This window comes from Ochotona princeps, chromosome 8 (assembly GCF_030435755.1).
Source record: "Ochotona princeps isolate mOchPri1 chromosome 8, mOchPri1.hap1, whole genome shotgun sequence".
NCBI classification, from domain to species: domain Eukaryota; kingdom Metazoa; phylum Chordata; class Mammalia; order Lagomorpha; family Ochotonidae; genus Ochotona; species Ochotona princeps.
The window spans coordinates 44,687,913-44,712,609 of NC_080839.1; the positions used below are offsets into that span (position 1 = coordinate 44,687,913).

Sequence of the window (24,697 nt, forward strand, 5' to 3'; positions counted from 1 at the left end):
GCACAGTGGCACAGGGCAGGGGGCATCACTAGCTATTCCCTGCTGGATACGAGAGCTTTCACGGGCACCAAGTCTAAAGTTCTTGCATGGAACCTTTGCTCCCATTGCCTGTCCATTCTCATCTTCTCAGGCCCCTGTTGAGTCCTTTGGGTACCAACTTTGACACCATCTTTAGAGGGGCACTGCTGCTTCCCATGGCTGGGTGAAGAAAGCCCCACAGGGCACTTCCACGTGAGCTCAACTCTTTCCAAGCAACAAACTCTTCCCATGTTCTCTAGGGGACTGTGAGAGAATTGTCTTCAAGTAACACCAAATGATACTTATTCCACTTTCCTTAGTTTCTCTGAACCAGAATCTCAGACTTTGAGGAAGGTCTGATGAGAAAAGCAGGTGTCAAATGGGGTCTGTGGGTGGTGTCTCAGGAGCTTGCTCCCAGCAAGCCTTGAGCCACTGCTCTAGGACCAGCCTATGCAATGAAAGCTTGAGTCTCAGTTTTTAAAAAAATCTGGAGCTGTCAGTGACGTTGCTAGCCGCCAGCTCTGATTTTTTTTTTTTCACTGAATACATGAGGTGTGGCATTATGACATAGGAATGCCAACGTAAGATAGAGTGCTTATGTCTGTCTCAGATGTAAAATAATAATGAGGAAATTCATGGAACCAGACCAGGGAAAGGAGAACCAGGGGGAGGATAAAATTTTCTAGTGAAAGCTCCAGCTGACTTGATATATTGAAAATGTCGTTTTTATGGTGGGATAAGCTAGATGCCCTGCAGGTGACGCATGTGGAAATCTTGTACCCCCAATATTAGTACTCAGAGCTTCCTCACATGAGGAGTTTCTAAGTTTTCACAAAAATTCCTAGGCATGAGCTCCCTGCTGTCTATTGGAAGGGCTTCCTGCTCTCTCGAGCAGGTCCCCGGGGTCAGAACACCTCCTTGTGATCAGGACTCCAAGATGTGGAGATGGTTCAGGAGCCTTTTCATGAATAAAGGTCAGCATCCTGAATGGAAAAGAAAAAGCCACTAAAATATTTCTCCCAATGCTTTAAAATAAATAGGAAAGTTACACTTCTCCTTTTAAAAATAAAGCAACCAAATGGAAATTCTATGACTGGTCTCCCTTTCATGGAGTTATCCTGAAATGCCCAGGGGCTGCCTGTTAGGCTTGAGCAGGGCATCCGAGGGAGTCTCTGGTTCATGGCTGTACGGTGACATATGCGTCGTGTCTGTCCTGTGCTTGCTCCCCTGCACGCAGGCTGCTCCGGCTCCCCTCCCTGCAACAGTGTTATCTGGGGCAATTACCTGCTCTGTATCTTACACGGCATGGCTTCTGAATGCCAGTATTTGCTTCTATCAGGAACCCAATTTTTGGATCCATTGTCACACGCTCTGGGAAAGGGGGGTTCCCCAAATCCTCTGCTTCCTAAACAGGCTGGTGTTTCTGATCTGTATGACAATACATATGTCATGAATGTACACGTTCGAAGGGGTTTAGGCTTTTTACACTGACTTAGGAGACTGACAATATAAATCATTCTCCATCTAATAAATAACAAATGATCTCTGAGGGCGGCCATGGCTTGGGAAGGACTTCAACAGCTTGTATCCATAGAACACCTAAGAATGGCTGAGGGCCTTGTGGTTGGAGGACATGGCACTTCTTAAACTCGCTGTCTCCATGTAACAATCAGTAGCTTTCCTTGTCCCAATCAGCAGATGAGAGGAAATTGTCGTGATGGTAGGTACCTTGGTGCTGGGCAGGATTCTCTGGTGGGGACGAGTCTGGAATCTGTGACGTCAGGAGGTAACCGCACACACCTGGACTTGGACACTGACCGACCACACACCTGATGTAGGTAAACAGGAAGTCCACCCCTTGGCAGTTCTTGTTGGACCAGTCTTTGAAATCCTGATCCTCTGACTTCTCCAGGTCATGGAGAATAACCCCAAGCAGACAGAGTCCTTGGCAGAGTTTTGAAGGCCCCCAAGGGGACAAAGAGGCTGCACAGGTGACAGCAGGCAAAATAGGAGGGGTCAGCCGGCACGTCCCAGCATGCCTTGCAGCGCCATCCTGAGGAAGGCCTTTCATCAGGTTGCTGCAGTCCACCTGGCCACGCTTCTCCTTGGGGTTCTTCAGACCACTGGCAGGGAAGAAAAACAGGCTGGTCACATGCTCTGGACCCTGGGAGGCGGTACCAGCTACTTCTTTGGTTTCCCTGGGGAAAGATTTCTATCTGTTCAACTCAGGAAACTGTTTTTAGGACCAAACACAACCTGGAAGCAACAGGAGTTGTGGTGGAGAGAAAGGAGGAGATACGGCTGCTCCCCTGTCCCAAGAGAGGACCTCGAGCTGGCTGTGGCCAGTTCCCTGGGGTTCTGTGGCAGAAGATGCTCTGAGGGTATGCCCTGTGGCTGTCAGGGGGCAGCAGCAGAGACATTTCCTTAGCTCTTGAGTCCTCCTCAGCATGGGCACCTTCATGTCCTGGTTCTGTCCTGGCCCCCGTGGCCATCAATCCAGGGAGAGGGACTTCAGTCTAGAGGCCTTGTCTGAGGGGCCAGACCCATCCTCTGGTTCAAAGCTAGCATTTATCAAATGTGACAAGAAACTGACTCTCCTGCCACATAACTGTGGAGGTTCAGACAGATGCGATAAAATCCATGCATTTTCTGAAGATTCCAACTGTTTTTCTAGCAATGCTATGAGAAAAACTAGCTGAAGGGACTGCCTTCCCTCCAGTGGTGGAGGAAGTAGTGGGGTGGCTTTGGAGGCCCGGGTTGCTCCCTGGCTCTCCCATTGACTCAAGGGCAGGACATAGGTGACTCAGTTTACCCATCTTCCAAAGGCCAGGGTAAGGATGAAGGGGGTCCGATCCTCAAAGGCTGTGGGTCTCTAAGGGCTGTTCTGGTCCAACTGCCATCGCTCTTGAACTGGACAGCCAATGAATGATGCCCTTGGGTCCACATCTCAGGAGACTTTCGTGAACATGCACATGTCCTGGCTGCCTGCAGCCCTGCCTTCTTTGGACAGCCTGGATTCACTCAAGAAGGGCATGCAGGTAGAGCAGCTTCTGATAGCTGTCTCCTCCCCTAATCCTCCCACCCACAGAGCTGTCACTCAGGGTGGGCTCTCACAGTCAGGGGGTCCAGGATGCAGGTGAGACATCCCAGGGGGAGGACCTGGGAGTCCAGGAGTCCAGAACCCAGGGATGCTGGGATGAGGGTTTCCAAGGGAGAGTCACCCTTCCTCCAACCCTTCACCAGGCAGGCGTCTAAGCTTCTTCCTGGGTGTGGGTCACAATTTCCATGAATCAATGGCACACCCAGTGAAGATCATGGGATCTAAGAGTGTGAAGGGGTCTCCAAGACCTTCAATGGGCCAGCTTGCCACTTCACTGATGGCAGAGGGAAGCAAATAAGCATCTGTTTCTGTGTGGGCCTGCCCAGCTCCCCCTGCAGCTAAGAATAGGTGAGGGGAGGCTCTGAGGGGTGAGGCCACTTTTTAAGGGCCACCTAGTCACCAGCAAGGACAAGAGTCTCTGGCTAAGTGAAACACACCCGAGAAGAAACTGAACTAGACTGGGTGGAATGCAAGAACCCTTTTCTGCTTTCCCTAAAGCCTCCCCTACCCCACTTGGAGGAGGTGCTTCCCAAGGCCGGCCTGCCCCCTCCCCCTACTCCATGTGGGTTCCTTACCTGTCTCCGAGTGGCAGCAAGCAGTCCTTCCCTTCAGGAGTGCACTGGGCTTCTCATGCCGGCACACGAGGGCCCGGCACCACTCGCAGTGTTTTCGGACCTGGCAGCAGCTATGAACACAGATAAGATGGCCTGGGTGAGGGACCTGGTGGGAGACTCTCAACCAGCCTTCTTCTGGGAGGCATGGGGTATGCAGGGTAGACCCAGGCCTGCACCGAGACACCCACTGGTTGCCCCAGAGTGCCAGCTTTGCATCCAGAGGCTGGCCTGACAACAGCTTTCCTGGCCATTGCAGGACACTCACTAGCTATTTTCTATAAAGAACATACTGAGTAAACTGTACACGTGGACTAAAGGTCTTGGAACAGACATTGGGTCTGGAACAAAGCTGTGCAGGTTTGGGAGGAGGTCAGGATTAGGCACTGCCAGCCACAGAGCAGGCAGCTGAATGCACTGAAGGGACCCATGGAAAGGAGGGGGTGAGTGAGTCATACATCTAGATGGCTTTGAGTCCTCTTTTGAGGACTCCGTTTTGGAAAATCCGAGCTCTCCATAAATCTAGGTGACCAGGAGTCCCGAAGCACGAGGCTGTCAAATGCGCCTGCCTCTGGCTGTGGGCAGGAGCGAACACTGCTCAGAGCTGGTGTGAAAAAAGAGCCAGGAACTTGGAGCAGCGCTGAGAAGGAAGGAAGCCCTGAATGACACTGAAACTACCCCTGGTGTAGCAGCGAGGACACTGTATCCACATGAAGGTTAGAGCCAGGGCAAGCAATCCATGTACCCTTGGTCAGGACTGGGGCGGGGGGGGGGGGGGGGTTGGTCCCTGCTGACTTGTGTCCCCAGAGACAGGCAGCAAGTCTGTTCTGTGCTGCTCTCTTGATGCCATGTGGTACCAGCCCAGTCCCTGTCGCTTGACCCTGGAGGATGAAGCCAGAAAGGTTGCCAAGCTCTGACTTCAGAAAGCAGAACTGAGAAGGGGAGCCTGAGACCTTCCTGCCCCACCTCTCTGTCACAGGGAGGGGAGAGGAGGAGAGGCTGGGGCAGTCTGCCTGGCCTGGGGCCCTCTTGACTGAACAGAATCTGGGCCGGGCCTAGGCCCAGTGCATACTGGGCTCTGCTAGATTGCAGGACCTCAAGTCCAGAGCCACCTGAGACTATCTTGCAGTTGGCTAACAGGTTTGTCGTAGTCACTTTTCAGCCATGAGTTCCCAGAGCAGTGGGGCAGAGCCTGTAGTTCCCTTTAGCATGGGATAAACTGCTGGTATCCACCAGCCTGCAGGACGCAGGGGTCAGTGTCTGGGAATGGACAGACGAGAGGTGTGAGTGGCTCCTTCTCTGGGAATGAGAGATGCCTAGGCTTCTGGATCCTTCCTGTCTCCAGGACCACGAACTTCCAAGTTCCTCTGATTGTAACCTGCACAGCCCTGCCAGCGTGAGGTGGCTGCTTCGACCCAGACCTGATGCCTGTTTTGAAATTCCCGTACATTCCTCTTAGTTCCTTGTTGTGTTCTTTAGGGAAGAAGCAGCTGGGTGATGGCCAATCTCCTCTGACATCTGGGGAAGTTGGAGTCAAGTCAGCCTCTGGCACAGAGCTGGCACTTTGGGGCAGCTGGTGGGTGTTTTGGTGCTGATCCTAGTCTTGTTAAGGTTCTGGAACCCTCCAGGCCACAGAAGCAATGGTGAGCACACTCAGATTAGCTGGTGTTGGGAAGCCAGCCCAGCAGGTTGCTCTGGCACCCCCATGGAGAATATTCATGAGTGGCAGAGCCCAGGCTGTGCCAAGATTGAACTAGGGGGCTGTTTGGCCTCTTGCAGCAAACCTGCTTTCCTAAGATCCCCGGCCTTGAAATGGACACTGGTAGCAGAGGACGGAAAGGCCAGCCTAGTTCAAGCTGCCTCCCTTACCACCTAATCCTGGCTTGGCCCATAGGAGTGTGTGCACAGCTAGGGTTACTGCCAAAAGCTGAAGCTCGAAGAGATGTCTTGTGTGTTGTTAGAACCAGGGGCCTGAGCTGCCAAAATTACAGTAGCAGCAAACTAACAGGACCCTGTTCCTCTTTACCCATCCAAAACCTGGCTGTCCTCCTGTTTAGGGGGGGCTGAAGTCCCACTTCCTGCATTAACATGCAGCCCTTACCTGAGGGGTCAGTCCACTTACTGCTTTCGCTGTGAGTTACCTGTACTGAGTGGACCCGCAGCCTTTCCATGATCTGTGAATTCCCTGTGCATATTCACTTAGATATAATTTAGGCTTCAGCTGTTTTCAGGGAGCAAATCTGGCCCAGAACCAGGTGCTGGGAAAGTGACTTTGTTTTTTCCTGAATCTCTGAACAGGCCAAGTGGTAGACAAGGGCAAGCAAGAGAAGTTAACACTCCTGGAAAGGCACTTTGTTGGTCCAGAGCTCAGGCTGGCTTTCCGGAAGTTGCTTTACAGAACTTGAGTTTGGAGGAGGAGCAGCGAGGGTGGGAAGCGCTGTGGGAAGTGGTGTCACCAGTCTTAACAGCAGCAACCCAGGATGTGCTCTGTGCCTTCAGCAGCAAGGAAGCGCTTTGCCACTGCCCAGCAGGGGCTGGGAGCTGCTCCCAGGTCTCTGCAGAGCACTTCTCTGAGCTTTATGGTGGACAGGTCTTCCAGTAGCATGTGGGCCCACCCAGCCACGCTGAGAGTCACTGACATTTGTCTCCCCGTCCCAACGCCTGCTAAAAACACTGCCATCACAGCCAGCAGATACTCACTGTATCAGCACGCATGTGATGATGAGGACAGCCAGGGCCACGATGGAGACCACCACCAGGGCGGTGATGGCCTGCTTCTTCTGGCTGGCGGCCACCACGGCCAGCAGGTCTGCATGCTCACAGCGGGCACCCACGTAGCCTGAGTGGCAGCTGGGGAAGAAAGGCATGTCAGCATGTTCTGCGCATGTGTGTGTGTCTGCAGGCCCAGCTCCCCAGGGAGGGCCCAGGGCCTTGGGATATAACCCACGGGAGCCCCTCTGTCCTTCGCTATGGGAGGCAAATGTAGAAGCCAGAAAGCTCCTTCCTGGTTGCTGGCCCCACCTGCAGGGAGAAGAGGCTGGGGCTGGAGCACCTCACGGTCATGGCCACTGGGCCAGATCTTGAGGGAATAAGGACAGCAAATGTGTCTTGGACACAAACTTCATTTTGACAGTTCATAAAAGTCTAGGTGACTTTTAAACCCAATGCATGTCTATTTAGGATTTCTGATGCTGGAAGAAAGAAAACAAGCTAAGCCAGTTGGAGACGTAGGTTGTGGTTGGTTTTTTAATCTATGTCAGCAAGTTTAATGAGTTATGTAAAGATTTACTTAGGGGGGCAGGACTCAGGCAAGTGACAAGCAGGAGGGCCCAGGGTCACTACCCGGTCGCGGTATGGCTGGGAAAGGCACTAGTCTCCTGAGAACTCCCTGGAGTTCTCATTGGCCATTGACACCTGGCCTACTTTCACCACAGGATTAGTACAGGCAATGGCACGGTCACATGGGAAGGTGCACAGCAAAGGGCCATGCCAACATCGGGCTGTGTTATCTCTGGCATTACTATAATTCATGGTGGCCTTGGCCGCTTCTCTAACAGCCTTATGCTGGGCACAAGTGGGTCTCACCTTTTGGTTCTTCAGGGTGTGCCCCAGTTTTTGGAAGTGAAGGTCATTTTCTTTGACAGGCATTTTGCCTAAGTACACGATTAGTCCCTGTAGAAGATACTTAGCTTCTACAATGGTCCCTTTGTATGCAGTGAAAATGTTGAAGTTTCCTCCCAAGGGGGACTTCCGTGAAGGACATCCACACCCCCTACATGCTGGATTTAAAATTTTAGCTACCGCAGCTACATCTTGGAGGAGAACTTTTTTCCTCCCTTGAGAGCCTACCTTTGGCCTAACTAATCATCCTAGAACCTTCACTTGTAGATGCAAATGCTCTTGAAGAACAAGGAAAGCTGGACAGAGATTTGATCCTGGAGAGCCTGCCACTGCGCCAGCCTGGCCCTGGGGCACTACTCCTGTGACTGCTCTAACTGCACGCTCCTGGACCGTTATGCCCCGGATGTTGGAAGGATGCCAGGAGCCACCAGGTAAGGCCAGGATTTCCCTGGAACATGCACTTTGTCCAACGTCAGCACAAAGGCAAGCATTCTAATGTTAAAGCAATAGGTATTGTTTGGATTTAAGATTAACGGAGGATGGAAAATGCTGCAAAAAGTTATCTGAAGCTACTGCATGGGATCCCGGGGGTACAAGCTTTTGTCTTTAACACTGCCTCGTGGAGAAGTTGTTCGTGGACTCTGATGATTGCAAAGCCAATTGTCAATGCAGCTTACTTAATATACGAGGCTACTTCAAAATAGCTGAGGAAAAAGGGAATTAAAAGGTGGCTCTTTTTGGGTACAAACAATTTTGAAATCCTTGTACATGAAGAGGTCTTCAAAGTTCACAGAAAATGCTATTGTGAAAAAAACTTCATGGATATCAAAGTGTATCTGCACCAAAAACAAATTTATCTTGTATTTCATTGTTTACCAACTTTTTGAAGTACCTTGTGGTTTTTTTTTTTTTTTTTTAATTCGGGCATTTGTAGGTCTGCTACGAATCATTCTGTGTTTAACATATAACTTTTAAATTTAATTCAAGATAGTATGGAAAAATCAAGACAGTTGCCTTCCTTGTACTCACTCTGTGAGGGATGAATTTGTATCCAGATTGGCTGACTCTGGGGTATGGGTTGGTGTTCATTCATTCTCCAGGCTGTTTCTATATGCTGGCTAGGGTCTGGTGTGGGAACGGTACCTGAAGACTCTTTAGGAAATCTGGTTTTTGGTTTCATCTCTAATCTTGGAAGGGTGAAAGGGGCCTGAGAGTCTGCTGCATGTTCTGAGAGGTGCAAAGGGCTTGCAGTCTTTGCTGAGTAAGGAAGCTGAGGCAGCAGGTGTGAGCCAACAGCACCAGACAGGGTTCTCGGCAGACCTGTGGCAGAGAGAGGGCGGAGGCATCTCCAGCAGGAAATGAGCCCACCCCAGGGCTCTGAATAGGAAATACTGTTGCACAGGCTGAGGGGCTATGGGGCCAAGGTAGGCTCGGACCTGTGTTTGCTTTGAATTTAACACAATTACATGAAGGCAGGAGTCTGGCAACAGCTTGCACTGGAGGCTCATCCTGTAGGGAATGGTCCCTGCTTGCTAGTGGGAAGCTGAGTGTGGATGCGACTCCAGGCAGAGGGAGTGCTCAGCACCAGGCTCAGGCAGCTCAAGTGTCCACACAGCCAGCACTTGTTCAAGTTTCTGCATCCAAATGGCTCCCTATTTGGCAGGGGCCCACCTAAGATCCTGGCTTCCTCACTGCCAGACCCAAATCCACCCTCTCTGCTTTCCCTCCCATCACCTTAGCTTCCAGCCAACTCCAAACTATCACCTCTCCTCTACTTGTTGCTGGATATCATACACAGATGTTGTACCTCGGGATGAAGGCACCACACTGCCTTTGGCAGACACGCTGCCAAAGACCACCCTCCACTTGCTTATCTCAACTCTCACTGTTTTCTTTGCCTGGGATATTCTCTCTTCCAGACCCCTTCTTTCCCCCAACATCACATTCTCCCAAAACATGCACTTCACATGGACATTTCATCCACTTGCCTGCCCATCTATCTGTTTTCCCACTGCTCGTTCAATAGCGCCCCCTGTTCTCTTCTCCACCAAACACCTCTAGAACTTTGCCTGCCCTTCTGAGCACTTTTCTCTCCCTAGCTACTTTGCTCCTTGCTCTACCGAAACAATAACAAAACAAAAAACAAAACCCACTGAACACACCGGGGCCAGAAAGCCAACACTTTGCAGTGGATCATGAGATTTGTTTTTAGGAGCTGTCACCAAGGCAGTGGGAGTGTTAATGAGCATCTTTGGTAACAGAAGCCAGATGTAAGAAGAAAAAACAAAGACAAAAACAGGAGACAGACACACACACACACACACACACACACACACACACACACACACACACACACACACACACACACACACACACACACGGGTGAGAGCGCGCCTGGAGGTGTGAGAAGCCTTGGTATAGTGCAGGATCCTGGCAGGTTGGTGATGAAAGGCAAGTGCCCCAGCCAGGTGGGTCCCCTGAGGCCTTTCCATTGTTGTCCCTGATTGAGTGTGGAGGCTGCCTCCCTGCTTTTCTTAGCTCCTTTGGAACAGGAACAATTGCTTTGTCTATGCGGGGCCTTTCTCTTCTGCAGGGGGCTCTCCTGTCTTCCTTAACCCCTGGTTCACCTGGTTCACTCACTTTTAAGAAAAGTGAGGATGCAGGAGCAGCTTTGCTGGCAATAAATTTTCTGCATCTAGAATGTTTCTAAGCCCATGAGAAACTGCATAAACTATAATAAGGAAACGGGGAGGAGGAAGAAAGTCCAGTTTGTTGCCCTTCCCACCCGCCCTCCGCTCCAGAGGCCATTTCCTTCCAGACTATTTCTATGCAGATTCTAAGTTAAGATTTTAAAAAATTATATTAATGTTTTTGTTTGAATATTGCTTCATTTTACTACATCATTAGGAAACTGCAAAAGTCATTCTAAATGGCTACACAGTGCCTGTAACATTCCACCATTTGTTTGTCTCATCATTCATGCTGTCTTCGGCTTTGGTATCATCAGTGACTCCAGGTGACAGTCTGGGTGCATGCATCTCTTACATTTGGGGTTATTTTTTCAGGACAGGGTTCTAAAAATAGGCAAAATGGGTACAGATTCTGTGGCCAAATTATCATGAGCTCAAATACCACCTAACTGCCTGTGGGACCTTGAGCAAGCTGATCTGAGCCCTGGATTCTGCGTCTGTAAAATGTAACAGTAAGCCCTCATTTGAAAAGTTATGGGCCTCAAATGAGTTAATATCTGGTCAAGAGCAATATTCCATCCTTGACCAAGGCAGGTATCTGAAATGCTAAAGCCACATGCAAAAGGATGGGAGTGTATTTCATTTCTGAAGACATGTTATGTTCATAAAGTGATGGACTCTCTGGTGAAAGGGTAGTCCTGGATTTTTAGCCAAGGCTCCTGGCACAGTCTTTAACATGATGGTCAAGAACTAAGTTAAAATACTTTCAGAAATAATGCTTTCTACCAACTTGCTTATAATATAGAGAAATTGCACAGAGCTGGTTGGGAGTGCAAATGCCAAGTTAAAGGGTGTGTGTACAGGGCTTGCCTATTCCTGGTCTTTCCACAACTGGATTATCCTGTCCAAGAATGTCTCCACTCCAGGGGCAGGGAAGGACTGGGCTGGAGGAAAGGCTCCCTGCCTTGCAGCTCTGACCTAAGGGTCCCACGGGCTGTCCCTGAGTTGTGTGGTCCTCTCAGCAGAACCTAGAAGGGCACTGTGCTGATGGTTGCTGTGGGTGTTGACAGGATGGTAAGAGTGCTGACAGCAACTGCCACAGCCAACACTGGAAGTCGTGTGTTGCACTGGGACTAGGGCCTCAACTTTTTCCTGTTCTGCCTAAAGAAACTTTCTGGGGTGGTAGGCGGTATGTGTGTGGTCTGCAATCTGGGCTGTCCAGTACGATAGCCATCAGCCACCTCAAGATCCTGAGTTTTGAAAATGCACCCAGCACAACTAAGAAACTAAGCAAAGGGGGCTGTGTGTCTAGTAGCTCTTATCCTAGTCAGTAATCGCTCCATGTGTGTCACCATCCCTGGCTTCTCATTTTGCATACAAAGACATTGAGGCTGCATGTGACTAAGACCCTTGAACGAGGGACTCAATAGTTCTCAGATATGTCTCAAATTCAGGCCTTTGTTGTGTGGTCTGGTCTGCTGTGTGCCCCCTGTTTATGATGGGTGCAGGAAGAGAGACTAGGACCTACATGCTCTGTACACATGGAAGCGCATGATGTTAATAGAGGTTTGCAGAAAGCAGGGAAAAATATCTCCCTTCAGCCTTGATCCACACTGGTGGCTGATTCCTGCATCAGTGGGGGTGGTCACATCTCTGGGTGGTGGACTCTGCTGCGATTCCCCTGGAATGCTGTCCCTGGCTGGCAGCAGTCTGTTTTCCCAATCGCCTGTGGGAAAGCTGTTGGGGAGTCCAGTGGTGCAGCAGCATGGAGGACAGGTGAGTTCCATCTGGCTGCCACCTGGCTGCTTCCTCCACATGCTTGCCTTTGAAGATTTCCATGGGACACAGCCCAACAGTTGGAGGCATCGCCTCAGGGACAAGTGGCTGCCCTCACTTATTATTTCTACAAGCTTACCTGTCTCTGGAAATACTCTTCTCTGTTCTCAGGCAGCTGGGATTTATTGATGGGAGTCAAAGCAATATATTGAGTATTGATGTTTAAACTTCTTACTTCCTGTGCTCCTCTCTGAGTAGTTCTTTAACCTGTTCTTTTTTGCCCTCATCTTACAGCATGCTGTGTCAGCTCAGGTTCTCTGGAAACCTAGAGAATACGGTTTCATGTTCGATGGGAGAAGTCTCAGAATGATGGTAAACAGTGTGCCTGCTTCCGGGCTGTAGTGCTGGCTCCTGGAAGTTCTTTCCAAGGCCATGACCTCCAGGTACTGTCACCACATTGAACAGCATGTGCTGGGGTGGGGCTAAGAGCAGGGACAGAACATTCTGGCTCTCTCTACCTGGACTTCTGGTTTAGTAAAAGGTTAGTAGGACCTTCCTGTAGGTGCTGTAAGTACACCAGGGTAGAAGGCATGGTCTTGTCTATTCTCCGTGGGCAGGGAGGCCTCAGGATGCCGAACTGTGTACAGGAATGGACTGTGCACAGGCACAACCACAGCAATGCCTCTGTGCCCAGGGCCACCATTATGCATTTTCACACTGATGATCATGAGTCCTGACAGCTATTGCTTTATATCATCAGCATCTTCATTGAACTTTGCATTGACTGGATGGGCAGGGCTGGGCTCTACAAATGTTCCCAGGAGAGTCAGGTGATCCAGGGAGCTCTCCTTCCTCTGCAGGTGGGCTCTCAGCTGCCATTCAGGAAGAGAAGGGCCCTGCCACATTGCTTATGGCAGCAGGCTGTCAGGTCCCCAGTGGCCCCTGGGTAAGCATTGAGTGCTAGGGCTTGCAATTGCTATGCAATCTGGGCACCACCTCTCTGTGCTTACCTCATAGAGTTTCTATGCAGATTACATAAGTTTACCTGTGGATTGTATTGGAAACAGAGCCTGGCAGTGAGCACCTGCTCAATCATTGCTAGTTTTAATGAACATTTACTGTTATTTATGATGTCACTAGGTTGGAACATATACATTTGCTGACTTGTGACCATTTCTGACTTATAAAATGGCAATTCCATAGAGATCAGTGACTTTTACCTGGTGGGTGGTGGCGGGGGGGGGGGGGGGGGTGTGCTACCAGCATCTCAGCAGGTAGAGACCAGCAATGCTGCTTATCAGCTTGCATTGCCCAGGACAGCCCCACAGAAGAGTTAGTGGGATCAGAATGTCAGTGGTGTAAAGCTAAGTACAGGCCTACCTGATCGTGTGCTAGCAGGGACACATTGACTTGCAACAGTTCTTCCCAAGACATACATTTGCTCCTATTGCCTAGAACATAAAGCTCACTTTCAACATATTCTGGCCTCCTTACTGATCTGCAACAGCAGATCTCCCAGGCGCTCCAGGCCTGGAACAACCTTGTCACCTTCCCCAAGTGCCTTTCTTTCCCAACCTGGCAGCTCTTGACTAATGTGATCCCCCCATTCCTCACTTGAAGGCTGGGATTCAGTAGGTCAAGGTCAGGGTGCAGCTAAGCAATACTTAAGCAGTAACCAGGAGGCAGATTCTGTGATAGGCATGGCAGCCACGTGCCCTGGCTTCATCTTTGTTTCTAAGGGCTCCAAAAGCTCCTCCCTGCTTCCATGTATGGGCCCTATGCATGAACATCTAGCTTCTTACTAGCTGGACAGTGAAGATATTGGAGCAGGAGACCTCATCTTGGAGACTGGCCATGTAGAGGTATTCAGCCCACAGAGTTGCCCTCCAGAAATAGTAGTGAATTCCACTTGAGTCTGGAAGTTTTTAGACCTTGCTGGATCCAAGGATCTCAATTCCAGGCTGCAGCCCAAGGGATTCAGTCCCCATGTGACTTTAGGCTGCGGTTCTGTTGAGCAGGCATCTGACCCCAATGTCCAGCTCCGCGGGTCTCAGGCCTGAGGCAGTAAATACGCTGGTTGGACAGTGGCCCTCCTTCCTGCCCTGGAGCCTGGGTGACCAGGGATACTCACACGCATGCTGGTTTGTCTTCCTGCACCAAAAACCTGCAGGTTCCATGGAAGCAGAACTGAGTGTGTGTGTCTGGACAGTCGTTGAAGTGGGACACCACTGCTGCAGCCACGGGCGGGTCTGCTGGGGAAGAAAAGATACGGAGCTCAGGACAGGGTACTGCTGAGACACACACTGTGACCTGCACTGGTCAAGGAGACTGGAGCTGATGATGGCTGGGACTTCCAGTCCCCACCTAGGGGATTCCATCTGACATTTTCATTGAGTTCTAAGGAGCCAGGGCAGGACAAAACTACTTCATCTTACATGTTTCAGCAGGATCCTTCTGTTTTGTAGTTGATGACAATATATCCCTAGAACCTTCCATATAACTCAGACACTGAAGCCACTTCATCATTTCTACTCCCAGAGCACCTGAATCTCACTTTTGCATGGTGTCAGCAACCATTTTTATGAAATGGTTGCACACACACACACACACACACACACACACACACACACACACACACACCTCTTTTTCAAAAAAGCAAGAAACCAGAAGAAAGGCACCAAAGATTCTGATCTTTGGTGGAGAAGGGGAAGAGTAATGATGTGAATAGGTGTTCATGAAAGGCTGTGTGTCAAACAGCAGTTTCTAATAGGATCTGTACCACGGATCTAATAGACATGGAGGAGTCTGGGAGGTTACACACTAACAGGGCAGTAGGGCTCCTCTCAGGCTGGGGATTACAGGTGACAAGTCTAAAGCAAAGAACTCCTCTGACAGCAGCACAAGCTATACAGGGATAGCCTAGGTGGGGGGAGAGAAGGAAGCACTCTAGTCTTGCTCCTAGCCCTGGCACCAGAACTCCCCTGAGTTTGGGGTGGGCTCCCAGGAGTTTCCTTCCTTACATTTCAGACAGGAATTAAAAACAACCCATGAGAAGCACTGTTGTGCAAAACATCACAGCACAAAAGGCATCACTTTTCTTGATCTTACACTAAATCAGGCTGCAGAATGGAGTAACACTGGAGGTACTGGCAGGCAGCTATGCATGATGGCACAAGAGATGTGGTTTGTGTCACTTCATTCAGCAGGTCCTCTGAGACTTGGGTTTCAGGGAATGAGTCTGTCCCATTTCATTTCGGGGAAAATATGCCTTTTGAATTTTAGCTTTCTTAGAGTAGAACATCTTACACTGAATATTAAATGCATGCTGCTGCTTATTCAAGACTTTCTTGAAGGGGCGTAACTTTAGGAATTCCAAAATTCCAGTGGAAAAAGCAGAGGCTAAAACCAGAACATGTTACAGGAGAATGTGTAGGGTTGGAGAGCCTGGGCTCTGAGGTCAGTGAGACCTCTGCTTGAAGCCTGCCTCTGTCACCTGGAGGAGGACCTGACCTCTTTTTGGTGGCTCTGAGGTCATCTGGGGTGTTAACACTCAGCTGTGAGCATCAGTGACCATCCCTAGGGACCAATACAATCCCACAAGGGACAAGACCTCTATGGTATAGCACTCTTTAGGTTCACTGAAGTATAAATAAATGCTCAGTATCCCCTCCCCATGCAGACAGTGTTGACAAGTGAGGCAGAGAAGCCCAGAGCTGGTGGAAATACTGACCCAGGAGGGCTGGCCTTGCTGCTAGGCTGTGGATTCTCCTCTGAGAAGCAGCTTTCACACTGATGTGGTTTGAAGGTTGGACAGCTACAGCTCCTGGAGCATCCCATGCTGGCAAGCTGCTTAGAAGCCTCAGTCAGCGCTGAGGGCAGACACTAGCGATGTGTGCTAGAAGGCTCTGCTGGAGTTGCCCTCACTGGTTTCTAGGCGCTCACTGAACTTGTCAAGGATCAGACATGGAGAATTGAAGGGGCTACAAATTAGTGCCTCTAATTAGATTTGGATCTTCAAGCAGGCTTTTGAGGGGGCTTCACAAAAGGCTACTTAACCACCTCCAGGCAGCAAAGGTAATGACCTAGTTAGCCTTTGGTTTGGCCCTTCCAAGCATGGTCTGTGGACTGACCCACAACTTCACATCCTTGGGAGCTTATCAAAAAGCCAAGTTCACGGCCTCCATCCCAGATCTGCTTCTTTGGGTTTAAAGGACAACTTTTCTATGTCAGTAGCTTTTAAGTGAATCACCTAAAGATTTTAAATAACTTATTTGGGCGCTAGCACTGCAGCAAGTTAATCCTCTATCTGCAGTGCTGGCATCCCATATGGACATAGGTTGGAGTCCTGGCTGTTCCACTTCCTATCTATTTCCTGGGAAAGCAGAGAAGATGGACCAAGTGTTTGGGTCCCTCCACCCCTGTGAGACCCAGAACTGGGCGTGGCTCCTGACTTTGGACAGGCCCAGTTCTGGCCGTTGCAGCTATTTGGGGGAATGAAGCAGTGGATGGAAGATCGCTCTCTCTTTGTCTCTCTGTCTCTCCCTTTCTCTGTAAATCTGCCTTGCAAATAAAAAAAAAATGTATATATACTAAAGGCAAATCAGAGATGTACACAGACCTTCCATCTGCTAGTCCACGCATCACATGGCTTTAACGGCTGAGGTGGTGGTAGAGATCCAAAGGCTTGGACCAATATCTGTTGCCTTCCCTGACATAGTGACAGGAAGCTGGAGTGGAAGGGACACAGCTGGGACTCAAACTGGTGTTTCATCTCTGATTCTGGATGAGTTCAGTGAGCACAGGGAAACCAGCGAGGGCAAGCACAGCAGACCTTCCCATCACCACGGCATGTCCCGGGTGTCTGCTGTCAGCCACTGACTGAGGCATCCTGAACGGTGGCTTAACCTGATGCACTACAACACTCAGCTCTCTAGGTGATTTTCTTTCTTGGAAGTCCAGCTTGTTGAGATAGAATTGCTATGCAGTAACTACCTGGCAGGTGATACACACCACAGTTGGAGAAACCAGGGAAACTAAAACAACATCCAGCCCCTCAGCTCCTGGGTGATTGGTTCTGAAATCATAAAACTGCTGAGCATCTGTGGTGGAAAAACATGCAATCAATAGCAATCCACTATGGATCTGTTTTTGGGAACAATTTTTTCCCAAACTGGTAAGGGAATGAACTGAATATCCGGATAGTACTTTGCCTCTGCTGGGATCTGCACAGGGGGAGGGGTGGGCCTTACAGAAGTAAATAGGGGTGCAAAGGAGAAAGGGGCATGGGAAGGTAGGATAAGGAGGAAGAGCCTTAAGTAAGGGAGGGATGGTGAGATCAGGGCAAAGGGAAACAAAGGGCCGAGTATCGAAGTCAGGTATGGCGGGAATGGGCAGAAAGCCACATGTGCACGATAGAGCCTGGTGGCAGATCTCATTCCATGCTTTCTGGCAATCTCAAGGACACACTAGATGCATTCAACTGGGACACTCCCCACCACCCCCATCCCAGCCAGGACAGGCTCAGCTTCCTCTGAGTCTGTGGCTTCTGTGTTTCCATAAGATTTTATGTGCAACGTCCTCAACAGTATCTCAAAGCAACATCTGCTGACATAGACTGTGCGTCCTGAACGTCACGCGGCTCACTGAGAAGCCAGACTGTACAACAGTTCTAGTGAAGGCAGGGAGCATGTGGTTGGGGGGCATCCAGGGGCCAGGTTGGAAACCAGCAGCTGATGCCGAGGATGTGCCCCCACACACACACCAAGCAACCCTGTAACAAGTCCACCTGTCTGCCTTGAGCCAAAATGTGGCCACCTGACAATCACAAGCCTCGGCCATGTTCATTCTAAAAGCCTTTTCACAATAGTAGTACATTTTTGCAAGTTTGTGAAAACACTAATAAATAAAACACATTCTACTTGCAGAGGACAATGTACGCAAGTACTGACAAAGACACAAGGGTTAGTGCTTCTGTTTGATGATGGGTTTCTCCTGATACTCTCTCCCACATCATCCGACGGAACATTTAGCGTGAGACTATCTGCGCAGGGTGCCATCCTGGCTCCTGATTCCCAGAAGTTCAATGGGTACCATTCACCAGAGAGGCCCTAGTGCCATTGGCAGCTCTGGAACAAGTACAAGCTTTCAAGTAGTGGATGGGATGTGCACTTGAGAACCTTGCGGACGGGGAGGAGCAGGTCACACAATATTGAGGGTGACCGCGAACCCTCACGGTGAGTCAGCCATCGATGGAGGGGAGGCACAGGGGCTGAGCTGTCCCACCGTGCCAGCTCTCGGCTAACATGCTTGACCAAATCCCCATGCCAAGTGTGGAGGTGGAGCATGTGGTGGGGGAAGGGGGAAGAGCTAGTTCTTGTTTGGGGGCCCTTAAGTGGTTTTGTCTCAGTTATCATCAGACTCAGCAGGATGTCCCTGACACTCTGTGTGTCAGTTTATTCTCTTGGGTTTCCTAGGAGCCCAGGAGCCTGGGGAGACAGGAGTATGTCGCCACCAACACAGCCCCTGCTGTGTGTTGCATTTTCTTGCTTGCTCTCACACAGGGGCACGGGCAGGTGACCACCCAAGGCAAAGATGAGCACCATCTTATGGCATTTGGGGGGGGGGTGGAGTAAAACTGCTTGTAGTCCTCAATGCAAACATCACCAGGAAGTCCCTCAAAACTCCAGGATTTTCTCTCCAAACGAGTCTCCTTTCAGGATCAGAATCTTACTGTGTCTCTTTCTTCAACCTTCCTCTACTCACTCCTTCTTTCTCTCCTCTTTCTGAAAACTCATGACGATACCAAGTGAAGGCAGATAAGGCCCAGAGACAAAAATCATGTAGAAAAGGGGGAACAAAACAAACGACCAAGGAAAGACATAGTGAGGGGCACATCCCAGGAGTCCTCTCCGTGAAGTGCAAGTGGAGGTGGGAATGGACTGGCCCCCTGGTGTCCCCACCTTCTCCCCCGTAGCCAGCAACTCTGGGAGCCATACCTAATTGGGACAGGTGCTGATAGGAAAAGCGTATGTTCCTGTTTTCAGACCTAGACCTCAGACCACAAGTGCACCAGCAGCTGTGATCTCAGAACTGCCTGTTCCTGTGGCCACAAAACTGACAAGAGACCCTGCCGAGGAGGGAATCTAACACATCTCCCAGACGCCAACATTCCCTTGGGGGGAAGCTGGGAAATCTCTGCCTAGGTCCCAGCCCCCTCACAGGAAGAGGGTCTGGAATAGAAATTGAGGGAAAAGGAAATCCTGAATTCCGTTCCCCGAGGGGATCTTGGTGGGTCAGAAGCACCAAGGAGAAGCCATCTGGACAGCCCCTGCCAGCAGCCAAGCTCCTGGGGGCTGGAGAGTGGGGGTGGGCCTGCCACTGAGAACCACTGCCCCCTGCAAAATCAAACCTAATTGGACTCTGTCACTGAAGCGGGCCTCTCTGCTCTCTTTCTCCAGATGTTCAAAGTTGTGCACACGTCTGCCTGTTGCAAAGCTGACATCATTTATAGGCATTTCACGACTTCCTCCGCATCCCAGTTAACTTGGACAATTCCACAGTGATGTCTGGCTTCTAGGCATGAGCTCCAAGGCAAAGCCTCCAACTTAGAATATAACAGTTCCTCTTCAGAACCCTTAGAGGGGGCAAGCCAGCAGATGCACCCGAGCGTCCAGAAGAAAAGGCAAAAGATGACCAGGGGAGGATGGGAGTCAGCAGGTGACCCTGGGCACTACTGGGGAGGGTGCCAACCACAGCTGAACACTAGGATGTTCCCAGGGACCAAGGCCTCCATGTTCCGGAAGGCCTAGATGCAGTTACCCATGGGGCCGGCTTTGGTTCTGGGAGGGGAAGCAGCAAGCCCAGTTCACAGTGAGGGAGTGCCAAGCCTACAAATCAATAGGTGAACTTGCAAAATTGGCCGCCGTGTGAAGCTGAGACCACCACACAGGATGTTACACTTGGGGTGGCAGAGCTAAGCCTGGGCTTAGGGAGGTAAATGCTCATGAAGCCCAGGTCCCTGTCCCTAGGGACACAGGTGAGTGGGGTTCCTTCTACTCTGGCCTTGTGAGAGGTGAGAAGGAAAAGAATACTTACAATGTTTGTAATGGCTTCCAAGGGGGAGGGCTACATCAGGATGGCTCCAGCGTGGGAGCCACTGGCCTCTGCCAGAGAAAGGAATGGCTGATAAGGAAGGGGCCTGGTGAGCGCACGTCCTGGGGCTCTGTGTGGGCACAAGGATGCCAGGGTCTCCCTGGTGAAGTCAGCATAGGACAGAAAAGTGACCCTGGTTAGAACAGGAGCAGGAACTTCGTCTGTCATGAATAACAAGGAATGCAGGTCAGCTGTTGATGAAGTTCCTGTGGTGTGGTGGGAGTGATTTAGTCTAGTCATGTCACTCATCTGCTAGGAAAACCAAAGGTAGGGAGCAACTTTTAAATGCAAGTTATGGGCCCGGCACGATAGCATAATGGTTAAGGTCCTCGCCTTGAATGTGCCGGGATCCCATATGGGCGCTGGTTCAATCCTGGCAGCTTCACTTCCCATCCAGCTCCTTGCTTGTGGACTGGGAAAGCAGTTGAGGACGGCCCAAAGCCTTGGGACCCTGCACCCGCATGGAGACCCAGAAAGAAGTTCCTGGCTCCTGGCTTCGGATCGGCACAGCACTGGCTGTTGCGGCCATTTGGGGAGTGAATCATCAGATGGAAGATATTCCTCTCTGTCTCTCCTCCTCTCTGTACATCGCATTTCCAATAAAAAAACAATGCAAGTTATAAGCTGTTGAAAAGTATGGCTTCCAAGTGCCATCGTTCAGAGAGGGGGCTTTGATTTAGGGAGGCAATGAAAAGCTGCGGTTCCTCTGGCTACTCCATTTTTGACACTCAGCTCCCGGCAGCCCAAGATGCTCAGCTTACTGGGAGAATGCCTGTGCTTAAAAGATACCAGCTTTTGCTATAACATGATGTTTGAGCAGAGAGATACTAATTCAGCTGTCCTCTCCTACCACAGGGTCATTTTGGCCCTGTTGGATTCGTTTTTTTTTTTTTAACTTTTCCTAATCTTTAGACTGATGGCAAACCCTGTAACTTTGGGTCTAGCATTGTGCCTTAGTAGGCTAAACCTCCACCTGCGGTGCTAGTATCCCATAGGTGCTAGTTCATATCCTACCTGCTCTACGTCCCATCTAGTTCCCTGCTCATGACCTGGGAAAGCAGTAGAAGATGGCCCAAGCATTCAGGCCCCTGCACCCACATGGGAGACCTAGAAGATGATCCTGGCTTTGGACCAGCCAAGCATGCTCTAGCCACTGCAACTATTTGGGGAGCAAACTAGTAGATGAAAGATCTCCCTCTCTCTGCGTCTCTGTTACACTGCTTTTCAAATTAAAATAAATACATAAATATTAAGTGAGGTGGGGGAAGGCATAAGGTATTTTTTTTTTTCTTAAGGGGAGTGACACCATCTCAGTCAATGTTAGACCCACTTATGGTGTAAACACCATTGATCTCTGCTTTTAAAAGCAAAGACACTTGGGCCCAATGCGTGGTGGCCTAGCAGCTAAAGTCCTTGCCCTGAACTCACCGGGATCTTATATGGGCGCCGGTTCTAATCCTGGCAGCTCCACTTCCCATCCAGCTCCCTCCTTGTGGCCTGGGAAAGCAGTTGAGGACGGCCCAAAGCCTTGGGACCCTGCACCCGCGTGGGAGACCTGGAGGAGGTTCTAGGCTCCTGGCTTCGGATTGGCACAGCACCGGCTGTTGTGGTCACTTGGGGAGTGAATCATCGGATGGAAGATCTTCCTCTCTGTCTCTCCTCCTCTCTGTATATCTGACTTTGTAATAAAAATAAATTTTTTTTTTAAAAGCAAAGAAACTGAAGCCTAAATGGACCAAAGGACACTCTGTTAGAATTGGGATTTCCTCTGCCTTGTTCGATTTTGACAGAATGAATTGCTGTAGACAATGAGAATGCTGTTCAAGTCCAGCAAGGGAAAGTCTGAGAAGGCACAAGGTCAAGTATGAATTACCGGGCAGGAAGGGATGGAGCACCTCCCCGGTGAAGCAGATCCTGGTCACTGGCCGGGGCACCCCCAGGAGAAGTCAGGGGGCTGCACAGGCCGAACTTCCATTCCCACCAGGGAGCAGTGGCTAAGAGATGTCAAGAGAGGCGCAAGAGAGGTCTGTGCTTGGCTGACCATGCACAATGGTTAACTGAGAAGCACGCTGCTCGGGAGATGCTGCGGGAGGTTACACAACTCCCCTGACCCCTGAGCGTACACACCCTGAATCCCCAACTGCTGGACTCTACAGTACTTTCCCAAGACCCCAGGAACTGCTGGCTTGGGGCAGGGCTTGAGAGAGACCCCCAAATTGCTCATGCAGCTTTTTACAAGCTGCTGGAGGAAACCCTTAAATGGAAGAGTTTGATTTCTTCTGATTATTTCCCACTTTGGGTAAAACTTCAGAGGCATAGGATGTGATGAAATCAGAGCCACCGAAAGGTTCTGGAAAGGAAGCAACCTATTTTCCACTTCTCTAGAAATTACTAGTTCTTAACAGTCCCGTGTGTGTGAAACAGACTACAAATTCGCTGAGACGGGACCCAGCAGGGCTCATTCTGTGGGTGCTGCTTTCAAAGGCAGAGTTGCTGTCTCTGCTGGTCCCTTTTAGGATTCCAAGATGATGAAATGAGATCAAATACACATAAAAATACTTCTCCAGGTTCCTATTCCATCTACAACCCTTGGTGTAGAGTTCTTAACCCAATGTGGATTTTCTGAGGTTGGGCTCTGATAATAACCACGACAAGGAGTTATTAATAGCAGCTGTTATTAACAGATTGTCTGTGAACTGCAGGCACTGCACTCAGCATTTACAGAGTGGATTCTTTGTCATATTCACAAAAATCCCAGAGCAATTCCTCATCACCCAGCCCCGCAGATAAAGACAGTGGCTCACAAATTCAGTGGCAAAGCCGAGACCAGAAACCACGGTTGCTTTTGTCTAACATCCTTTGTCTAACACAACATATTACCACTGTGTGTGTGTGTGTGTGTGTGTATGTGTGTGTGTGAGTGTGAATACAGGGCTAAGAAATCCCCAGTGGGCACCTTCTATAGTGAAAATGCTTTCATTTACAGAATAAACAAATCAGGGCTTACATGAAGTTCTCAGGGGGATATTTTAGCATTAAAAGGCCTAAGATTTCCAAGGCAAATGGCTTTAATTAGCCAAAGAGGCTTTAGGAATGGAAAATAAAACCTCAGTAAAATCCTGAAAAGCATGGACTAACACAAGTCCACATGTATCCATCAAAGGATGCACTGCACAACTTGGCTGCCCCTGATTCTTGCTGGAAGCACCATGTTCATTCTCACCCAGAGGCTGGCGGGGGGCGGGGGGAGACGGGGGAGGCACTTGGGCGTGTCCCCAGGTTACCTGTGCATCTGCATTCTAGACTCATTAGGGATGAAAGGTACATGGAAACAGAAGGGAGTGCCCTGGGCAGGTGACTGTCTCCTCAGTCCTCATGGCCCCAGCCTCCAGCCAGTTCCTTCTATCCCTATATTGACCTTCCTTAAAAAAAAAAAATTCAAGAAAATTGCATGTATTTTGCTTTGAAGATTAACAGTTAAACCTCCCCCCTCCTCTTCTATATTTCAGCATTTTGATTTCAAAGAGACCATTTCTTTTTCTTCTACCTCCACACCAGAAAGTCCCTTGTTGTAAATGACATCCTCCTGGGTGTCAACTGGTATCCTGAAAAGCCCTCCCTTATGCTGCCATTCACAAAGTAAATAAGGACACCTATGTTCAACTCTCAGCGGCCAGCTTTGAGTCAGAACGTACACAGCTCTGGGAAGCAGAGTTTTGCAGGCTGGGGAATTCTGCTCTGGCTTTGTTGGAAGAAAAGCCCCGTTGCAGCCCTGGGCTACCTGTCGTTGCCATTTCTGTGTCTGTTCTCTTTGGAAATACCAAAATTGTCTGCAACTGTGTTTGGCAGGAAACCTTCAAGCTCCCCTTAGGAAAAAAAAAAAAGAAAAAAAAAGAAAATGCTTCCTCTTGTTAAGCCTTTGAACCAAGAATCCCTTGGAGCCTCCACAGCCAGGATGTGTAAACACAGTGGGTTGATTGTTTTTCTAGAACATTTCACGTCCTGAGAGCTTTTTCATTTGTGGTTTGCAGATGCAATCGGGGGTGGATGAGGGTTCTCATTTTAAGGGAGGAAACTGAGGCACAATTAAGGCAAAACTCGGCAACCTTAAAAATAGCAGTGGGTGGGTTTTAGTCCTGGGACACCAGAGTGACTTTCCCCTCTTCCACTTGAGGTTTATGTAGATGGATTATGGTTGCCCCTTACATGAAAGCCCTTTAATCAAGATTATATTCCAGAGGAAAGACCCTGAGATCTTAAGAATGGGGACATTACAGGTAATTAACTTGGTTGCATAATTTTCTAAATTGCATAAAGTATTTTAGAGTATGAAAATAAACAAGGTTTCAAATTAAATTCTCACCACATTACATAGTGAAAGCACAAACTGTTTTTACGTTTAATGTTCGATTCCTAGGTAGTGCGGTAGTGGTACAGCAGGCTGGCCTGTGCCAGAAGAGAATGGAAGGTACACATGGCAAGTCAAGTGACTGTCTCCTGTCATTGTCAGAAGGCGATAGAGATAGATGGGGATTGGTTCTGGTACCACCTGTGGATACCAAATCCACCACGCTCAAACTCCTTATACAAGATGCTGTAATACCTGTATACATGGGCACTTCCAATAGTTACACAAAACTACAATTAAAGAGATATGCTTATTTTGGTGCAAAATATTGTGAGATCTCTGTATAGGTTTTTTACTCCCCACAGAATGTATATTCCTAAGA

At 49.6% G+C, this 24,697-nt stretch overlaps 1 protein-coding gene across 2 annotated transcripts in view; it reads right to left on the reverse strand.

Annotated features, from left to right (window-relative positions):
• Nucleotides 1-849: 849 nt before the first annotated feature.
• Nucleotides 850-24,697, reverse strand: part of TGFA (transforming growth factor alpha) — an 89,446-nt gene continuing 65,598 nt past the window's right edge. The window contains exons 3-6 of one of the 2 annotated variants that reach the window (XM_058667937.1): nucleotides 13,948-14,068; nucleotides 6,430-6,579; nucleotides 3,694-3,803; nucleotides 850-2,141 (exon numbers count right to left, since the gene is read on the reverse strand). In XM_058667937.1, the coding sequence (XP_058523920.1) occupies nucleotides 2,134-2,141; nucleotides 3,694-3,803; nucleotides 6,430-6,579; nucleotides 13,948-14,068 (389 nt within the window). In that variant the 3' untranslated portion in view covers nucleotides 850-2,133. The remainder of the gene's footprint in view (nucleotides 2,142-3,693; nucleotides 3,804-6,429; nucleotides 6,580-13,947; nucleotides 14,069-24,697) is intronic. The other variant, XM_058667938.1, reaches the window with a different exon arrangement.